The sequence below is a fragment of the Mustela nigripes genome, chromosome 13 (genome assembly GCF_022355385.1).
Source record: "Mustela nigripes isolate SB6536 chromosome 13, MUSNIG.SB6536, whole genome shotgun sequence".
NCBI lineage: Eukaryota > Metazoa > Chordata > Mammalia > Carnivora > Mustelidae > Mustela > Mustela nigripes.
In genome coordinates this window covers 1599268-1619542 of record NC_081569.1, presented here as the reverse complement: position 1 = coordinate 1619542, position 20275 = coordinate 1599268, and the positions used below count along the sequence as shown (strand labels likewise).

The window sequence follows — 20275 nt, the reverse complement described above, 5'->3', positions numbered from 1 at the left end:
CACCTGATCCATGCGCCAGGATCAACACATCTGGAGCCGTACCCCCTATCGGCACGCTGGGACCCACACGCTGGGATCCGCACGCCCGATCCACATGCCAGGATCCGTGCATCGGGATCCGCCCACGCGATCCACACACCCGGCCCTGCTAACCGCGACCCGCACGTGGTGGGCGCACTCGCATACACCCGCACGCAGATGGAGCTACCCCCACGGGGATGTGTGCTTTCCTTCGGCCCCAGCGTGAGAAGCACCTCGGGGCCCCACCATCCTTCCGTCAGGTAAACCTTTGCTCTGGGCCCCGCACATCTTTCACTGCCTAGGGCAGGCTGGCCCCTGGCTCATTAACCAGCCCACGGCCAATTAACCATTAAAAGGCAGTGAGAGATTACTGAAGTCAATCTCCGTGGTGGGTTAGGACAGAACACTAGCAGAGAGGACAGTGGAATGTTTGCATCTTGCTGTCATTACCTTTAGGATGAAAGAGTAGGGGCCAACTCAGCTCCACACCCTGGCACAATGTTATTTGGGTTTAAAGAATGGTCTAGAAAGACATGAGGTGTCTGCAGGAGGATTTAGGGTTTCACTGGGGCTCCGAGCAGGAGAGGGACACGGACAGCACAGAGTGGATGAGGCTGCCTGCCCACCCTGTGTCTACCAAGTGGGATGAACCTCCACCCTCCCAACCGGGCAATACAACCTGGCAACCACGTGCCAGCTGTGTGCCAGCCGCACACACTGAGGGCCACTGCCTGCGCCAGCAGGGGAAGGCGGGCCCGCGGCAGAGCTCACGGCACTGGTGCGAGCTGACCAGCCCGGTGAGCACTTTCCACCCTCTCTACCCGAGGAGCACTGAGCCGGGCACTGCAGGGGAGGGGGCGAGAGGAGACTAGGCTCACTCTGCCCCTCCTCCAGCAGCCGGGGGTAACTGGGAGGCACAGGAATTGCCTTGCACAGTCTGGAAATGAAGCCAGTATAGAGTTAAACCCTGTGACAGCACGCGGAACATACAAACCATGGGACGGAAGGAGAAAGGACAGAGGCGGTGGTCCAGGGGGCCACAGGGCTGCAGGGGCCAAGAACAGGAGGTATAGTGTGGGAGGAGACAGGATCAGAAAGGCGCAGGCAGGCCGGCTGGGGGGCAGGCTCTACCTGGAAAGCAGTGAGGAACAGGGAGCACGAGAAGTGTATATGTGTGTGTCGGGGGGGGGGTGCTGCCTGAGCCCAGAGGGAAAGCTGGGAGAACTCACAAGCTGAGAGCTGAGCAGTGAGACCAGTGCAAATGCCCTGTGGCAGCACCTACTCCTCAGGGCAGACCCCAGGGCAGGGAAGGACACACACTATTTAGGAGAAATGGTTCTTGGGTAATCGGACAGGGCCTGGTTACCATGGGGAGATGAGAGGTAACCACTCGGTCAGAGAAGTCCCACATGCTGCATCAAAGTCTAGGTCCCTCCCGGGAAGATACAGGGAAGATCCTGTCCCTCCTCTCTGCCATTCCAAAGCAGGTAAAGAAGCCGCCGGAGCCCACCCAGAACTGACCTTCCTCACCAGCCCCTTCCCCGGACTCCGCACCATGCACCTGTCACAGAAGGCATGGGGGACTGGCCCGGGACTCCAGGAAAGGCTTGGTGAGCTTGTTTGGGTGCCTCCCAACCCCCCAGGCCAGCCTGCAGACAAGTAGGAGATTGTGCAGAAAATGCTGCCCGAGGCTGTGGAAGGGGGTATGGCACAGGGCATGAAGTCTGGCCATTCAGGGGCGGTGGTCACGATGCAGGGTGCAGCCCACCCACCCCTCCGATCTCCTGCCCAGGGGCTCTCCTGAGGAGGCGATTGTGCCTCCTCCTCCCTGATAGCAGGAGGGAAGTTCTATCCTGCTGGGCTTTCAGGGAACACCCTTCCTATCCTGGCCAGCCCTCCCTGGGCAGCAGGGCAGAATGTCAGGAGAGCCGAGAAGGCCCGAAGAAAGCCATTCTGTGCAGCCCCGCAACAAGGCTGGCCACAGGCCCTGTGGGAGGACCCACAGAGCCCTATCCAGTTGGGAAGTTTCCCTGGCTTCCGAGGCTTCTCCAGAAGGGGCAAAGGAGGGTCCCTCCCCGGGAAGCAGGCAGGCGCCCTGTCCCCCAGCACCACGCAAGGCAGTTTTCTGCAAGGCGGCTGGAAGGCACCCATGCGCGAGGCTGCAGATGAGGTTCCTGTGCAGCACAGAGAGGGAGGCAGAGAAAGCCTCGTTCCTCCAAAGAGGGCCAAGCCCAGCCTCAGATCCCCCTGCCCCCCAGCGGGACACACCCGCTCCGTGTTTCTACAGCTGCTCCCAGCTGAGCGGCCTCAGCAATCCCCGCGTCGGACCCCTGCAACCACGCTCTGTGGAAGAGGGGCCTGAGGCTCAGAGGTCACTTAGCAGGACCAGACCAGGCTCCTCCCCGGCCGGCTCCCGGGTCCTGGATCGGGAGCCAGGATGCCCCCGCCCGAGAGAAGCAGCTGCCGCGTCACAGGAAGGGAAATGCCTAGCAGCTCCGCAAAGACACAGCTTAGCGCCACGGATGGCCCCAGAGAGGAATTCCACCCCGACCCAGCCTGCTGCTCTCAGGACACCGTCCCTGGAAGTCGAGCTTCGTCTCTGCAGGACAGAAGCGGAGGAGCGGGCAGCCGGACGAGGGGAGAAGGGCGTCGCCACCGCCTCAGGCACACGAGCGCCAGACGTCTCTCCGGAGAGACAGCGGGCTCCGCCGGACACAGATTTCCGTCGGAAGCATCTTGCCCCTAATCCCAGGCCTGACCTACGGAAACCGGGCGTCCCAACCGAACCCCTGCTCTTCTGGTTGCTTGTGGGCCCCCCTCTTCCAAGGTCAACCCAGCGTGTTGGCAACACCTTCTGGCTCATAAGACCCAAGGATGCTGGGCACAGAGAAGTCTAGAAAGTCTGGGAATGTTCCTCTCAGGTCTGCCGAACCCCTCCTTGCTGTCAAGAGAGCTCACGTGGCCAGTACATGTGTCCAAGCATGGTGGCAGGTTAGATGACAGAGGACAACACTTGCTGCTTCCTGGCCATGCTCCCTAAGCATCCTCCCTAGGCATCTTCTGACCTAGGAACATAATAGGCCAGCGTCCTCAGCTAAGTCTAGAAGCTTCTCAGCACAGTCTAAGAATTCTGCTTCGCCCGCCAGGAAAGATCCCTGCAGGACACGCCCGCCACGCAAATGTCTTCCCCCTTCCGTGGGGCTGTAATCATCACACCTGCCACGGGACAGGGTCATAAATCCACACAGAAGGATTCAAACCAAAATATCGTCACACCTCCCAGGCTGGAGGAAGCACACGCCAGCGTCCAAACCACACAGAGTCAAACGAAAGTGTCAGAGTATCAGATTAGGAGGGATGAAACGCAGCAGCCGAGCCCGCGGGAGGCCACCCTTCACAACTCCCTCCCTCTCGACGACGGGCTGCGCTCCGCAGACAGAACCAAACTCCAGCAGGCGGAGCTGGGTGCTGCAGGCGTCCCGGGCAAGAGATGGGCCACCGACGGCGGGACCTCAGGAAGGTCATGTGGACCCACTCTCTAACGGGGAGAGAGCCCTGTAACACCGCCGGGGTTTTGGTTCCGAGCTTATTGGTCATCCCACACCTGTGGCATCGTGGCCACAGTCAGAGCCTCAAGAGTGCCTGCAAGATGGTTTGGATGTTTGGAGGAAGGGTACAGAACGAGCCCAAATACGGCGAAAATCGGGTTGACAAGAATGGCGGTCGTTCTAAGCGGTAAAGCTGACGTTACAAATATGTGTGTGACGGAAACGTTACAAATACATTTCCGTTCCTTTCTTTTAACGAACCGCGCACACACGCGCACAGACGTATATGTAAATCACACGAGGGACGGGGCGCGCAGCTCTGACCGTTGGTGACAGCACGGATGTCAGCCGTCCGTCCCACCTGGGCAACCGTATTCATGCCCCTCCCCACGGGCGGCGGTTGAGCCCAGCAGCGGGCACAGGAAGAAACCCCGGACTCATCAGAAGACAGAGCGCCGGGGGTGGGCTGGGCCTCTCCTCCAGCGGGGCTCTCGGTCTTGCTGGGTGGGGTGGGTGCTCAATCCCCCCGGTTGGGCCAGGACACCCATCCCGGGCCAGAGCCAGAGGGGCTCGGGGCTGGCCTCCCCAGAGGGTCTGCCCCACTCCCAGAGGCCAGGGAGACTCCTCTTTGGAGAAAGGCTTTGTGCTGTGTGATGGGTTTTCCCGGAGTCAGAGAGCCCATCACCCTCTGCCGTGGGGGACCGGGACTGGGCAATGGAGACTCCCCAAGGTGCCCATAAGGTCAGGCCGCCCTCCCCAGACTCAGCCCAGGAGAAAGGTTGCTCTGTACCCCTGCTCCTCCTGGTCTCTCTGGCCAAGACACCCCTCCCAAGACATGCAGGCCCCCCCCCCCCCCAGCCTCCAGGTCCTCGACCCTGCGGCCCGTGTGCTGCACCAGCAGACGCCGCACAGTGCGGGGCCCTGGCACCAGCACACCAACAGCTTCTGTGTGAGGGGGCAGGTGGCCCACCCTCCACCAACCCCCCCACGGCTTCAGCATCCCCCTGTGTGCACACGGCTCCCTGCCGCTCCCCACTGCTCCGGTGCCTTCCGTCTCCAGCCCCCTTTCCTCGCCGGCGGTGGGCTAGGCTAACGCTGCGCTCGAGACAGGGGTCTGGGGACCCCGGGTGGATCCTGACGATGCCACCAGCGGAAGGGGTGGGAGAATGGGACGGCCCACCGGCCACTGCCGACGGCGGCTCCCTTCTGTGAGTGTCCAGTCGCCCCCCACACTCCCACAGGATCGACCCCACAGCTTCCAGGCTCCCGGCCTTGCTCTGGCTGCTCTGGAGCTGGGCCTGGGGCTCGGCCCCCTTGACTGTCCTCTCCTCGGTGCCCACCGCCGGGGCCGCTGTCCCCCCACTGCACCTGCAGGTCCCCCAGCCCTCGTCTGTGGACTGTGGGCATCCCCGGGATCCAAGCAGCTGCTGTCGCTCTAAGAAAACGGACGACTGACTTCCTGTGTGACTGTGGCCGTATTTCCCGGAGAGGAACTGAGACGGGAGGTCTGAGGGCAGGCAGGACGGTGGAATTTCAGACCACCCTCGAGGAAGGCTGGGAAAGGCAGCTGGGCAAACCTCAGGGGGCGGGGAAGGCACAGCTCAGCTTCTGTGGCAGCGAACCACGCTGGGGGCCATCCCAGTGCCTCGGCCTCCCTCCCTCACGGGGCCAGCCGGAGGGCCTCCTCGGGGCTGACGGCAAGCAGACGGGCAGGGGGGCAGAAGCCACCCCCGACGGGTAGTGCACCCCGCGAGTGGGAGAGCAGCCCTGCAGATGCCCTGCCGCTCCCCAGCACAGCGGCTGCAGCCCCAGCCCAGGAGAGGGTGGGGGTGGTCCGTGCCGTGTCCCCAGCCCTGAGGGGCTCAGGTGCACCCACCGGCTGACGGGTCTTCGGCCACCCCGCCCCCGGGGGGGGGGTGATGCGACCCCAGCACCCTGCAACAGAAACAGAAACAGCAGCGAATGGCGCACACCCGTCCCATCCTGCCTCTGGTTTGCCGGCACGGAGGGAAGGCTGTGGCCTTCAGAAGCCTCAGTCTGCGCTCTGATGTGCTGATGGCCTGGGTGGACCGCGGCCCAGCGGGGAAGGACTGTATCTTAATGCTGGTCCTGAAGACAATGAGCTCCTTGTGTCCCGCTCAGTGATTTCACTGTGGACACCGGTCCTTGATGTCGAGTGAACATCCCTCTGTGTCTCTCCTCCTATTCGTCCGGAGACCCCAGAAGTCATCATCTCCTGAGCTCGGCACAGTCTAGAATGTTATCTCGAGGGGGATCCCGACACGGAGACACCAAGCGTCCTCCCGTCCTCAGGAAGGGAGGCTGGGGGAGGTGAGCAGACCAGACAGGGGTGCCCGTGCCCTCGCCCGAGGCTAGCTCTGCTTCAGGAACAAACCTTTTCCCAAGAAGCAGGTGCCATCCGAGCTGAGGCTCTCTCAGCACCAGGGAGCAGCACCCCACGCTTCTGTTACCCAAACTCATGTCTTGTTCAGATGAGAAAACCCGGGGTCATCAGGCAGCACTGCAGACACAGTGTCCTCTCTGCTGTCTCTCTGAGCATTGCGGGGGACGGTACACACTGTGTGTCCTACGGACATGCGGACTCTGGGAGGTCACGGCAATGGGATGCCTATACCTCTCCAGTTGGGGAGAGCCGGGGGGAGCGCATTCAATCACTGCCATGGGGTGAGCAGACCAGGGGGTCTGTGGGCCCAGGGCTCCCCAGGGATATTGTTCCAAGAACTTTGAAAAAATAACCCAGAGCGTCGTTCCAAGCTGTGAAGTGCAGAGAGCTGAGGAAGGGACCCAGGGCAGGGGTTCAAGTTCATCAGCAACCCGGCGTTAGGACTGCCTGGAGTTGGGGACGGATGTCCAGGCAGGCCCCTCTGTGAGTGACCAGTACAGAGGGGCGCTCTGCTAAGATCAATGGTGTGATCCGTGCCTCTCTCCACACTCCCAAACCTCCGGCTAACTTCAGCCAAACAAAACCAGAAAAAAAGAGAGAAAGAGGACCGGTCTGCAGGGCTGTCTCTGCCTTACCATACCCGATGGATGGACTACCACCTGCCCCGTAAACCCCTGTCTTCTCAGGGACACGGTCTGCACTCAGGTCAGCCCCTTGAGCCCGGCTCCCATGCTGTCACACGGCCGGTGAGCGACACGGCTCTGAGGCCCCCACGGTCAGTCTTACAGCCCGTGCCCAGGACGGGGCCACCCTGTGTCCTTACGGGTGCCGTCCTGCCCGTGGCAGCAGAAGAGGCCACACCTTGATAGTATTTCCTAGACTTGAGCGCTAGCCTGCGTCACCCTAAAGCTCGACGGTCACTGTCTCAGTTAAAGGCCAACGCAGCTAATACCCCGTTAGTGACATTTAGAGGCCAAGTGTCCTCCCTTGGTGATGCTGGCCGGGCATGGCCTGTCCCGGGTCACCCGCAGGCACAGGACAAGGGGCAAGCAAGGGCTCTGACCACAGGCAACAGCTTCCTCAGCGACAGAAGACCCTGAAATCCCTGTGATCGCCCCGTGGACACGGCTGGCCGCTGGCTTCTTGAAGACAAGGAACGTAAACTCACCTTGAAAATTTGCTGGGTCCTTCTCCATCTTCGTCGTCAAAGTCCATCCTGAAAAGCCAAGAGCACGAGGAGGTTCAGTACAGACAGAACATTCCACGGGCGACCCGAGCAGCTGGCCCTACCCAGGGGTCCTCGCCTCGTTCAGCCAGACTCGTCCCAGTCCCAGCCCTCAGGAAATACCACCTGCGTTTCATCCTTTATCTTGTGCTCTGCTGTCAGTGGCTCAGAAAGCTTGCGGGGAACTGGAGGCGCTCGGGGCGGTGACGGGCTAGCGGGGGCCGAGCTGCCGGCCGACATGGCCGCTCTGGGCGAGTCGGGGAGGGGCATTCCAGGCCACTGACCCCTAACATCCAAACCCAAACAAAGGCATGGGGACTGAGAAACAGTCACCTGGGCCCGGAGCGACCCGAAGGACCCGTCTGCTCCTTAAAACTCACCCAATACTTAGAACCCACTTCCCTGAGCCTCTCAGTATAAACATAAATGGAAAAGTCTCGATGGGTATGTGATTCCCTAATAGCCCAAACTGTCTTTCTCGAAACACCAGGCCCCTCTGAGGTCAGCTAACGTTACCCCAAAGGTGCCGGGGTAATTTGTGCGTGTGAACTGTACCCGAAACTTCCAAGGACAAAAGTCGACACAGTGCGGATGTCCTCATTCTCTGGGATGTTCAGGGGAATGCCTTGGGGGGACACCCCGGAGCCCCAGCATTGCCATCCCGCTCTCAGTGGACCCGAGGGGCCCGGAGACATGCAGTCCCCTGCGCTCCACGCGGAAGGGAGGCCGGCCTGCCCGGCAGCCAGGACAGAGAGCTGAGCCCAGGAATGAGGGCGTGCTGGCCTCGGGGGGAACGGGACCCCCACCCCTGGCTCTGGTGAGTAACAGTGACTCGGGGAATAAACAGGAGGCCCAGAGCACAAGGAAGGGCCGGGGGCAGAGGCAGAGCTCTGTCCACACGCATGCACACGCACTCACATGCACTCCCACACACCCCCACACGTGCACACCCACGCACGCACACCCACGCCCCCACATTCATACATACACACACACGCAGACACACACACGTGCACGTGCACACACACACACACACACACACAGAGGAGAGGACCCAAATGAAACAAACGATCTTCTCTCAGCCGGGCACTAACTCGGGGAACTTAGGGACTGGATTTAGGACAAAGGAGTATTTTCTTCTTTAAAATGGGACCATTCACTGATCTTTGTTTTGCATATGTGCTGGGTGGCCACGGCCCTAACCTGGGCACCCGTCTGTCTGGGATGACTGGGTTGGGAAGGGAAAGGAGAGTGAAAGACGGCCTGCACGCCATGCGGGGACACGTGGCCCCCAGGTGGCCGTGGGAGACCCCCCCCCCCCCGCACTGTGGGCAAGTGGGGGCGGAACGCAGGGACCCCCGCTCGGAGCGAAGCCGGCCACAGCCTGCGCGGCCACCAGCTTCCCTCTGCCAGAAGCCACAGCGGCGCTGGCCCATCACAAGCGCCCGGGGCCGCAGAGCCGCGGAGCCACACTGACCTCCAGTGCTCACCGCGGGAACAGCAGCACACGGACACGACCCAACCCCCGGGGCCACAGACATTTCAGAGTTCTGGAAGAAACTGCATTTTCAAAATTCCTCAGGACGTATGTTAGCAGGCGGCAAAGCCTCGAGCGAGCATGAGATGCCAGCGCAAGTTCACGGGAGGGTGATGCCCGGGGTTCCGGCAGGATGCCATGTATTGGTCTGCCCCCTGGCCTCATCCTGCAGGATTTTGGGGGTATTCGGGGTGAAAAGCATCCCGATTTTCCCGGACTGAGAGCATCCCAGGACGCAGGCCATCAGTGCTAAAACTGGGAAAAACCCAGGCCAACCAGGGTGGTTGGTTTCCCTGGTTTTCGGGAAAACCATTCTATTCTTTACCCCAGACCCTGATGGCGCAGACGGGCGGGGACATGGTCCCACTGAGGCCAGGTGAGCTGTGGCTCCGTGGAGGAAGCCGAGGGTGTAAGGAGGGGCAGCCCCACTCAGGAGCCAGGGTTTCCTGGAGTCGGTGGGAGCTCGGGTTTGCTACAGAAACTTGGAGACCACGAAAGGGGGCCTCCCCGTTCCGTGCATAGGAGGTCACACGTGTGCAGCCATCAGATTCCGTCATTCGAAAGAGTGTGATGTGGGCATGAGCCCGGAAGAGATATCAGTCCACGAACGACTGGTCAGGTCCTCGGGGTGATGCCCTGACCCCACCAGTCTCATGCTCCCAGGGACGCAGGTTCCTCAGAGCATCACACCCAGGACGCTGCCGTGGCCATCCGTCACCACAGCGGATCTCCTGCTTTAACCGTGCCCACAGAAGCTGGGCTTCTTTCTTCTGCTATAAAAACTCTAAGTAAATCGTCATTTGTTTTATGTCTTTTACGTGCCTCTCTTCCCCTGAAGCACCTGGCTAACGAAAGAAACCCAGCTACGACTCTGACGTCCCACTGTGTTCACGCTGAAGGACTCGGAACGACACATGGACACTGTGACAGTCTTCAAAGGACAGGCTGAAGCCGCACTGCCTCCCTTTCCCGTCAATGAGCGAGAATTCTCAGTTGATAAAATGCCAGGAAGGCACCTCTGAGCTTGGAACTAGTCAAGAGTGTGCAACGGGAGTCCCCAGGACCGGGACTGGGTCGCAACCGCGCATTATCAAAGGGCAGTCATCAGACGCTCTCCGGAAAAGGGCAGGCCCCGCAGCGGCAGCACCAGAGGGCTGTGGGCGGGCCCGAGGCTCCTGCTAACAGCACGGGCAGCCACGGGAGCAGGAACAGCCCTACTGCGGAGGCTAGGCCGGCCACCGCAGAGCCAGAACAAGCATCTGGCTTTGGGGGCAGAGCCCGTCCCATCCCCGCCACTGTCCCCTTCCCCAGAAGCGGGTGCCGACCCCCTGGTGCTGAGATCAGGGAGGTCTCGACGCAAGAGAACAAGGTGACTGGCCCCCGCTCCTCTCTCCCACGCATGTGGAGTCACTTTTCAAAGAATCGGGAACTCCTGCATCTTCACCTGTGTCCCGGGGCCGGCGGGCGCTCAGCTTGCCGGTGGCTCCGGGGAAGGCGGTCAGGGACGGGGGAGCGTTCAAGCCCGAGGGACCCACAGGGATGGGCCAGGCAGGCGGCCAGTGACCCCCAAACCTGCCAGGGGCCAGTTCTGCACGGCTGGAAGCACTGGGACGGAGGGGAGGCCAGCCCCGGGAGCCGGGTTAGGGACGGAGGCAGGAAGCAGGTGCTCACCTCTTGCCCCTTCCTCTCCCCCACCCGAGCCCTCTGTCTCTCCCGCGCCCCACAGGCTCACGTGGCGTTCAGCTACGTGTTTCGGCCGCTTGGGCGTAATCAGGCGCAGACGAGCCATGCAAGATGGCAGCTGCAGGAATTATCCGGAGAACGGCCCCGCGCACGTGCACGTTTCCCCGCCTAGAGACGGGAAAGAGGAAGCGGACAGTGGGGGACAGGCCTCCCGTCTGGCTTAAAGGGCCCATGCCACGCCTGCACAGGCGGCCAGCGTGTCGGCCTCTGCGGTCCCTTCCGTCGAATCTCTCGTGTCTTTTCTTGATGTTTGACTCCCATGTTGGAGGTGGGATGACCTCCAGGTTCTGTGTCAGCCCACTCGGGGTCCTCCCCTGCCTCCCGTGCACGCTGTGTGTGTGTGTGTGTGAGCACGCGTGCGTGTGAGACCAGCTGGGGACAACGTCTTCAGGAAAGAGCCTGATCCATGTCCAGTCGTCAGCCAGGTCGGCTGCGGAAGTCAGGGCCTGGACGTGGGCCAGGGTCGGCCTCGGGGCCAGCAACCCAGCCGTATGCGCAGACCCCCAGCACCGACCGTGTGGGGTGGGAGGAACGAGCACGGGAATCCTGGTGGGGGCCCAGAACCGGCTCAGAGGGGCTGCTCGCCTGCCAAGAGGGGTTGGCCTGCGCATCCCTGTCTGTGCCAGACCCCGACCCACCCCCTGTGCCAGCGTCTCCGGAAACAGCCGTGGGCCCGCGCCAGCGTTCTGTCTCCAGGGAACGGAAGTGAGAGAGCACACACATCGAGAATAATTTTAAAACACCTGGACTGTGCGAAGAGACGTCAGCACACTGACGGTCGACAGGGCCCGTCTCCCCGCAGCGGCACGGATGCGCTCAGCTTGGCGCCCACTGGCTGGAAGAGCCGCTTCCCACAGGACGGCGTTGGGGGTGAGGGGTTGCAGGGAGACCCCGGACTCGAATCTGCCCAGCTGGGCCCCAGGCACCGACTTAGCGTACCACGGGCCTGCCCTGAGCAACAGCCCCCCCGCCTGCTGCACTGGGGCTCGGGGAGTGAGCCCTGAGTCAGGGGAAAGCTGGCGCGGGGGGCACTGAGCTCGGTATCCCAGCACTTCCCACCGTCTCAGTACGAACCCAAAGCTGAGACCCTCCTCTCAAGACCGTGGAGTGCACACAGCAGTGTTCCCCCACGACCCAGACCTGCAGCGCGGGCGCGCACCCCACTCCAGCCCTCCCTGCACGCCCGTCCCCCGCCCCTTCCAGAGCCACACTGGGCAGAGGGACTGCAGGTCTGGAGCACGGCCGGCCGGCACCGGAGCCCACCCCGCAAGCCTGGGGCTGGGGGCAGTGTGTTCCCCCCTGCTCCTGGGGAGTCCTGGGCTGTTGGAAGCGGCACTAAGGGAAGAAGCTGACTCTACTTCCCAAGAACTGTTACTCTCCAGTTCATTGAAAATCACACGGACTCGATGTGGAGAGGGGCCCGGGGGACAGGGGGTGTGAGTACGTAGGTCTCATTGTCCCCGCAGGGAGTTTTGTTAGCTGGCTGGTATTTCTGATATCCGCCTGCAACTACAGGAGCCACAGCTGTGAGCAGGAGTGGTTTTGGGGTCCGTCAGCCCAAGGGCGATGTCCCCGGGGCTCCTGGTCCGGGCATGTTCCACCTTCAGCAGCTTTACCAGCAACGCAGTGCATGAGGCACACGCCTGGCCTTCAGCTGTGGGGCCAGAGGAGCCGACGTTCTGAGAGTTCCAGCACACCAGCCGGCAGAGACTGGCTTCCCCGGACACTCGAGCAATGGGGTCTCCTCGCGGCCCACGGGAGCTGGGGCTCAGTCCGCAGCACTGCCCTTGGCTGGCATGCTCACACAGGGGTCCCCATGAGCTCCCTGCTCCCAGAGACAGCCTGAGCAGGGCCCAGCAGGACCATAGAGCACGTCTCCACCAGGAGGCAGACAAGCAGGAGGCCCCCACTGGCCGCTGGGGCAGACACTTAGAGGCAAATCACATGCATACTTGGGGATCTTGCAAAATCTCAACAAGCAGGCACTGAGCTTTTCCTCTCCGGGAGGGGGAGAGACAGCATTTCCCTAACAGGTCAAGAGTTGTTGCACAACACATATGAAGCCGTTCCTGGAAATGCTGTTTGCTTACCCAGAACGCCGCTTTCCTCCACGGGCGGGCATGGCCCCGGCCATCCTCACGGGTCCGGTGGCCGCCATGGGGGCCACAGGCAATGTCACCGATCCAGGGATGTCAGAAGCCATTTCTGGAACACAGCCAAGAAGAGAGGTTTTATCAGTGCGGGGAACAAACAAGAAACTTGTCCAGTGGTCCCAAAAGCAGCAGCCGGAAGGAGAGCCCAAGGCCCTGGGGCCACTCAGCCCAGGCTGGTTATGTGACTCAGGGGAGCCCTTCCCCCAGCTGGGCTCCGCCCTCCTGCTTTGGAACAGGACCTCATCCCGGGCAGAACCCCATGCTCAGTGTCAGTGGTTAGGAAGAGCGTGGACGTGCCGCTCTCAGAAGAGACGCCAAGTGACCTGGCGGTGGGTAAGACTTCCACGGATCCAGGCAGTGTGGCCAGAGCCCGAGCAGCCAATCCAGACGGAGCAAACGCACAGAAGTCGGGTGCCTATCCCCTGTGGCTGGCCCCCGGTGAGCTGCCTTCACCCTGGGCCCTTGCCTGCAGGTGGAAAGGCTGTTCCCCATCCCGAATCCTGAGAACCGTGACCAAAGGGGCCCGTGTGGCCTCACCACTCATGACAAGGACAGCGAGTGCCCACACAGACTCCACGACGGCCCGTCCGAGGGGCCCGGCTCTCCACAGCCAGGCCTCCCCAGGATACAGGCTACTGCTGGGATACGCAGGTGTGGGGGTTGAGGCTCACGCTTTTCCTGGCCCCACGACCCTGGGGCACTACTTCTTACGAGCTAGAAGCTTCTGGAAGCTCGTGGAGGCAATGTCAAGCATGCCCAGTTTCAGAGAAACCACCCAGTTCAAGAGTTTTCCTTCCTCCTTGCAGAAGGTTCTTCAACTCAGGCACCACTTTCCTCCAAATATTAAATAAATATTCAAGCGTCGTCTCCGACGCTGCCTCCTGTTCTTGAGGGAAACTCCCCCAGCGCTCGCCTGCCCCGCTCAGCTCTCACACGGCTCAGAAGGGACACCACGGTCTACTAGAGTGTATTTCAAGAAAACAGGTCAGGATCAATAAGGGAATCTGGGCCCTTGTCAGGGGACGGGCGGCGCTCACACGGGGCGGGGCTCGGCCCTCTGCCTCCTTCCAGAAACCAGGGAGGCACCGGACGGCTGCCCCACGTTACATCCGAAGACATCGTGTTTAATAAACACATTCTAAGACCAACTCAAACTATCCCACTGAAAAGTTGGGAAGGAGAATTCTCGAATACTAACAGACAACATCTTAATTTAACCACTCCACTCTGTTCACAAAAACTGGAGAGCTGTTACAGTTGCTGGGTTGGTTTTTTTTTAACCTACTGCACACAACTGCGAAGTACTCAAGGGAGAAAAATCCATTTCTTAAAGGAATCCTCTCCCCTTGCAACAGTTTCAACTTAATCTGCCTGCGCCCCCCCCCCCCCCAACCAAGTGGAGGGCAGAGCAGCCACCAACATGACAGGAGTGAGGACAATAGTCACCACTTCCCAAAATAAGCCACAGAGAACCTCAGACCCTTAAGACTCTCTGAGAAAAAGGTCCCCTGGTTCAGCAAAGTAGGAAAAGCCACACGCTTATCCTTAGAGATTCCAACATCCTTTAAAAACGTACTGAGAAGTCCTGTATCAGGAAGTTGTGCTTGACTTTGGTTAGACCGGCGTATCATGAAAGGGGGGAAAGGTGGGGGAGACAATGTGCGTTTCAACAAAACGACAGTCATCCAATTTTACTTCGGGAAGGCAAAAATACTGCTTTTGTAATACAAGTTACAGAAAGTAAAGTGCCATGAAATCCGGCTACAAGACAAGGGGTTGGGAACACCCGCCGTCCAACCCTGTCCTCGGACAACTGCTCACGTGTGGTCCGGGCAGGGCGGGTCCGGTCTTCCCCGCCCCTGGACCTCCACGTGGGTCAGCATCTGCTGCCCAGCAGAGGGGCCGGCTGTGTGAGGGCAAGCCCATGACCACCTGCTCCCAAAGACCCCACTGAGCCCACCCAGAGCCCTCCACGGCTGTGCGGGACAGGAGGGCAAGCTGACGGGGACACCCGCAGGCTCCGCCGTGGACACAGGGCCCTTCGTGGAGGTGTTGCGGCAGGCAGGTGTGCCAAGACAGCCCCATTCTTCACCGGCCACGCACACCTGTCACCAAGCGCCCTCAAGCTGGGGCTGGGGCCTCCCATCACCGGCGAAGGTGAGAGGCTCCCACCGGCCCGGAGTGACGCAGTGGTGGCGGCGGCCCAGCATGGGAGGCCAGCGCCAGGCGTCCAGGAAATCCTCTCCTGCGGGGCCTCGGCGTTTCCTCCTCATCTGTCTGCACACACCCCTTCGGTAACGAGGGAGGACTCCGGCGTACGGTCTGAAAAGACTTGACGGCATTTCTCTCCAGTCTGCCACTTGCTTTGAAGGTGGAGAGATTCTGTTGGTGCGAGAGAACGCTTTCGGACGGAGAGGCTGAAGGAGATGGGTGGGTCAGCTCGGGCCGCTGTAACAGAATTCCGCGGGCTGGGCGCCGCCGACAATGGACTTCCGTTTTCTCACGGTCTGGGGACTCAGCAGTCCAAGGCCAAGGTGCCGGCCAGCTCACGTCCCGGTGGCCGCCCTCTCCCTGGCTTGCGGACGGCCACCTCCTCTTGGTGGCCTGGCACGTCCTCTGCTCCGCAGGCCACCAAGCCCACGGCCCTCTCCTCACGGGCTCCCTTCTCGATTACCACCGAACAGTGCTCCCTTCAGATTCAGTCGCAGTGGGGGCCGGGGCCTCAACATGGGAATTTTGGGGACATAACTCAGTCCCCAGCAGAAGCAAAGGTCAAGCGTCCCAAGCTCAGTTCATTCAGGAATCCTTCCTCTACCTACAAGGGCCGCGATGCGCCTTCTCTCCCACGTTGTGTTTGAACGTGACTCTGCCTCGAGCGTCTCCATTTCTCTGCCGGTCACCGCGCGGTCTGTGCTTGCTGTCCCCACACCGTGCTCCGATACCCAGCAGGGGACCTCCTCCCACTGCCCTCACCGTCCAGTTCCCTCCATCCTTCTTTCTGGCTTTTTCTTCCATTTAGATTCCAGAATACAGGGGCGCCTGGGTGGCTCCGTCAGTTAAGCTTTTGACTCTCAGTTTGGGCTCAGGTCATGATCTCAGGGCCAGGAGATCGTGCCCCAGCCCCACATGTGGCTCTGCACAGGGTCAGCCCGAGATCCCCTCCCCCGCCCTTCCCCCCTCCCTCCCCACATCACAGCCGCGAAGGAGCCGCTGCTCTTCCCACCCTCGCTGTTCCCTGTGTCACTCCTTCAAAACGCGCATGCCCCGCTGAAGGGGGTCCAGGGTCACCATCCTGTATCTTACCATCCCACCAAATTCTAATTTGTTCTAATCATTTTTTGGTTGATTCTTGTGAACTTTCTAAGCTCACAAAACCTGTGGACTCCAAATAAGGAGGGAGATGTTCCAACAGGGAGATGTTTCGTTTCTTTTTCATGTCTTATTTCATTAGCCAGAACTTCAGAACAACGTTCAGTAATAATAGCCCAGACCTGGGTAACCCAAGACCCTGGGCTTTGCTGTCAAACATAGCTGGTGACAAATCACAACTCAACACTTCCCAACTACATGAGTGACCAGGCCACCCTGGTCAAAAAGTCATGATAATCTACGCTGAAGGGTCATTCTAAAAATTAAGAATAGCACATGTGCAGAGCCCAACACAGGGTCTGGGGGAAAGAACGCTGCTCAAGAAACAATGATTAAAATGGTCATACTTATGGTGCTGATCCTGGATCGAACGGGAATGACCAGCTTGTTTGAGATAGAAATGCTTATTTGAGATAAGGAAATCTGCTCCTGTTCCTATTAAGGTTTATTTCAGGAATAAACCTTATTCACTTTATCATTTTATGAAATGCCATTTTGGTCACTGAACTAGGGTTCTGGATTCCAATAAGCCAAGTGGAAGTTTCAATCAATGAAACTAAAATTCACTTTTCTAAAGGTTAAACCTCAGTGTCTTTCGGGAGCCACCCTCCGTGCATTCCCGTAAAAGACATTATAGAAACGCGTTTCTCTCCCCTGTAACCCATGCCCGAATCCCATGGGATCAGCTGTTGGCCATCCTTGGGAAAGTGAACACCTGGTCCCCGAATCTGGCAACTTTTCTACGTGACTTGACGAGCAGGGAGGATAAGTCCTGGGATGTCCCCTCAGAAAAGGCGGACGGGGAAGGTCTCCCACCAGCTCAGAGGTGAGGGTCTCCAAGGCAGGGCTTGAAGCTGCCTTGTAAGCACACTGTAGACCTGCTCCAAGTTCACCCCAAAATGAAGGAAAGTGGAACCTGAGCACTGCACCAGGCAGAGGAGAAACGACCCCAGACGCCCGCCGCCCTCCTCTGCTCCCGCGGGGTGCACGTGAGTTCAGCCCTTCCGAGGGTGGCGCTGGCAGCGCGGACCCTGAGACCTGAGCAGGTCCTCGCGTGGCGTGTGAGGCTACCTGCCCGGGGTGGGTCCGGAAGACAAATGCAGGGACAGCCGTGTGTTACCGTGGCCCTTTCTGGGGTGGGAATCCGAGTGGGGTTTTATGTTCTCCTAAAAACTCTTTCCATATAGGTTTTTTTTTTTTTTTTGCAATGAACATGTGTTACTTTAATGTGAGTCTAATGATGTGTTAATTTAATGACCACGGCGAGAATAACAAACATCTTCTGAGGGTTTCTGGTAGACAACATGGTGAAAAGCACAGACAGCTGGAGAGTGAGAAGCGACAAACGAACAAGACAAAGAAAGGGGGAACCCTCTTCACCAACAGGACCGGCTGACAGCGGAATGGATGGGCTTACAGAGAATGATAAAAGTTTTATAGGCAAATAATTAAAATATTTTTGCATAAAGACGGCAAGGTTTATGTTGGATGCCAACCACGTTCCGAGCTCTTCACGTGCGTTGGTGCTCCCCCGTACAAGACAGGAGTCAAGTCAGCCCATTTGACAGACAAGGGCCGTGGGCGGAAAGAGGCAGGGGCCGTGTCCAGCCACACAGCCGGTGAGGGGCCAAGCCAGCCACCGTAGGGCCCTCACCACTCGGGGTGCTCAGACAGAGCCTGGGCAAGCAGCCCGCCCTCTGCCGGGGTGACAAGGGATGTCCTGAGGTCAGAAGCCCAGACAGGAAGTCGTGTGATGTGCAGGAAACCCTCATGTTTTGGGGTCACTCCATCTAGCCCTGGGGTCGTGGGCAAGCGACTTACCCTCCCCACGCTGCAGAGTCCCCCTCGGTGACGTCAGGAACTCTGCCCGGTTCTCGAACCCTTGTTCGGGGGATTAAGGAAGGTCACTCTGTGAGGCGCCCGGCAGAAGTAACTTCCGCTCTGCTCTTTTATTTTCCCCCAAGAGAAAGCTGTTAAGACATCGTGTGCCTGTGTGCGTGCATGTGTTTACGGAACCCTTGAGCACATGACCTGGCTGTGCCTCATCTACTAACTACAAAAGGGGCCTCCTAACGGGAAGGGCCTCAGGAAGTTGTTTGGAAGATGAAAGAGGCTCATATCCATAGAACCCTGGAGTGATGCTGGGCACGAAGTATAAGCTCATTTAAATGTGGCCTAAGTCAACACAGACACACACACGCGCGCACTGATGCTGACAAAACCTGCCATCGTTGTCTTACTGTAAGGAGCTAAGTTGCTTCTGTGATTTCATTTTTAGGGGACGGCGCTAGGAGAGGCCTTCCTGAATGCACAGCAGGCCTGCTCGCAACACGGTCCTGGGAGGCCACTGCAAGAGGCCGTGAGGAGGGGGAGCACAGACAAGGCTTTCTCTGGACCACCCCTCCCACCACCACCCTGCACAGCATGGAGCCTCTAAACCCCCAGGGGCCCAGGCACCACTGCAGGGAGCGGGGAGGGGGTCTGCAGACAGACCCTGAACGTGCCTGCCCCCGACCTCCCTGACCGCTCCCCTGCCCGGGGCCCCACAGGGCTTCACACCGAGACGCACACATGAGCCCCGTCCCAAACCTGCCACGGACACAGCCCGCAGAGCGCCTCCATGAGCAGGTGCACCTGTGGGGCCCAGAAGTCCCAGACCCCAGTTTCCCAGGGCAACCCCCGCAGACACCGCAGGGGAGGGAAGGCCACGGTCCTCACCCTGACCTCCCCACGCCTCCCCTCTCCACGCTGACCACACGGAAAAAGGAGAGTCGTCTAGAGCAGCACGGAACCGAGAGCGCCTCCTATGACAGAACGTCAGGCGGCGACATTTAAATCGAGGTTGGAAACAGGTTTTCAATCGTACAAATGGAAGTTGGTTGTGCGGAGAAGCCACCCGCTCCCCTTGTGTGTCACCCTGAGGCCTCCTGGGCTCCCACGCAGCCCTCCACAGCCAGACCTCTGTCCCCATCACCCTGCTGGAGAGCTGCCCGTCCCAGGGCAGGGAAGGGCCTCTTTGGGGGTGACCCCCCCACCTGCACCCCTCCCTCCTCAGCTTGCAGGGGCCGCTCTGCCCCCTCCCGCCCCCAGGCCCCACCTTCTCGGCCTCCTCTGGGCCCCCTCCACATCTCCCCACCCCTCTTCTTCCCAGGGCACCTCATCTCATTCAGGAGTGTGGCCACGATCCCACACGCAGCTGTCAGATCCTGCTGTTACCCCCAGAGGTCTCTCCACCTCTGGGTTCTACTGCCAGCCCCCCGCGGTAGAACCTCACCCCTTCACCCCCCGCATCTACTCTCCCTCATCGATCTCACCGAAGCCAGATCTGCCAAGGCCTTTGCTTCTCTCCTCCAGCGGCCTCTCCTTGCTCTTGGAACACACGTGGAGCTCCCGGCCACGGTCAGCCCGTCCCCATGGGGCCAGGCTGCCGTCCACCCCTGCAGCACACCTCCTGAGCTCCGGCTACACAGCTCCGTCAGCTTCTTGGACACACCACATTCCCACCCACCTCAGGGCCTTTGCACCTGCTATACCCCGGGGGAGGAAAGCTCTCCTTCCTTCTTCACTGAGCTAACTCCCAACAGTCGTTCAGTTCAGCTCCAACATTATTTTCCCAGGGAAGCCTGTCCCCGGCCAGTCCCTCCCCCATCCAGTTGAGGTCTGGAGCCCTGTGTTTACTCTTACCATCCCTGTGCTTCTCCTGTGAAGCCAGGAAGGTCGCAGCTGTCCAGGTAGAAGATGGCAGGGCCAGAGCGACAGAATCGCAAAGAGGGCATCCAGGAGGAGAGAGATGATGTCAGTGCCTCAAAATACTCCCTATGTTACCGTCAACTCCCAGAAAGGGAAGATTCGAAAGAGCCGGATCACCTGATCCTCCTACACCGAGACCAGATGGGGCAAAAAATTTCTGGAGGAGGAAGAACAATATGGTGGGTTGGTGGCGGGTCTACATCCGCCGTGCCACACGCCTGCCCTGCGGGGACTCTGCAGCCAGGGCCAGGCACGCGCCTTCACACCTCCCTCTGTCCGTCGACTCGGAGAGTCGTGCGCCAGCACGGGGCTGGCCCGAGCTCCAGCTTCCCTGTGCATGACTCTGTTTCTCCACTTGTTCTCCCGCTAACAGAGTTCATCGGGACCTCTCTTCCTCTCGCAGAGGCAGCTGTACGAAACGAGACCCTGTTTCCATTACAAACAGCATTTGAAAGCTCTGAGCAGGCAGCTGTGGCAGAAGCCAGGTACTCGAGAGGAACAGAGCCCCCCCACCCCCCACCCCCC

At 59.9% G+C, this 20275-nt stretch overlaps 1 protein-coding gene across 7 annotated transcripts in view; it reads right to left on the bottom strand.

Annotated features, from left to right (window-relative positions):
- The window catches only part of ARNT2 (aryl hydrocarbon receptor nuclear translocator 2), a 144069-nt gene that overhangs the window by 92961 nt on the left and 30833 nt on the right, over positions 1-20275 (bottom strand). For all 7 annotated transcript variants that reach the window (XM_059371427.1, XM_059371429.1, XM_059371428.1 and 4 more), the window contains exons 2-3: positions 12569-12683; positions 7142-7189 (exon numbers count right to left, since the gene is read on the bottom strand). In XM_059371427.1, coding sequence (XP_059227410.1) covers positions 7142-7189; positions 12569-12683 — 163 coding nt within the window. The remainder of the gene's footprint in view (positions 1-7141; positions 7190-12568; positions 12684-20275) is intronic.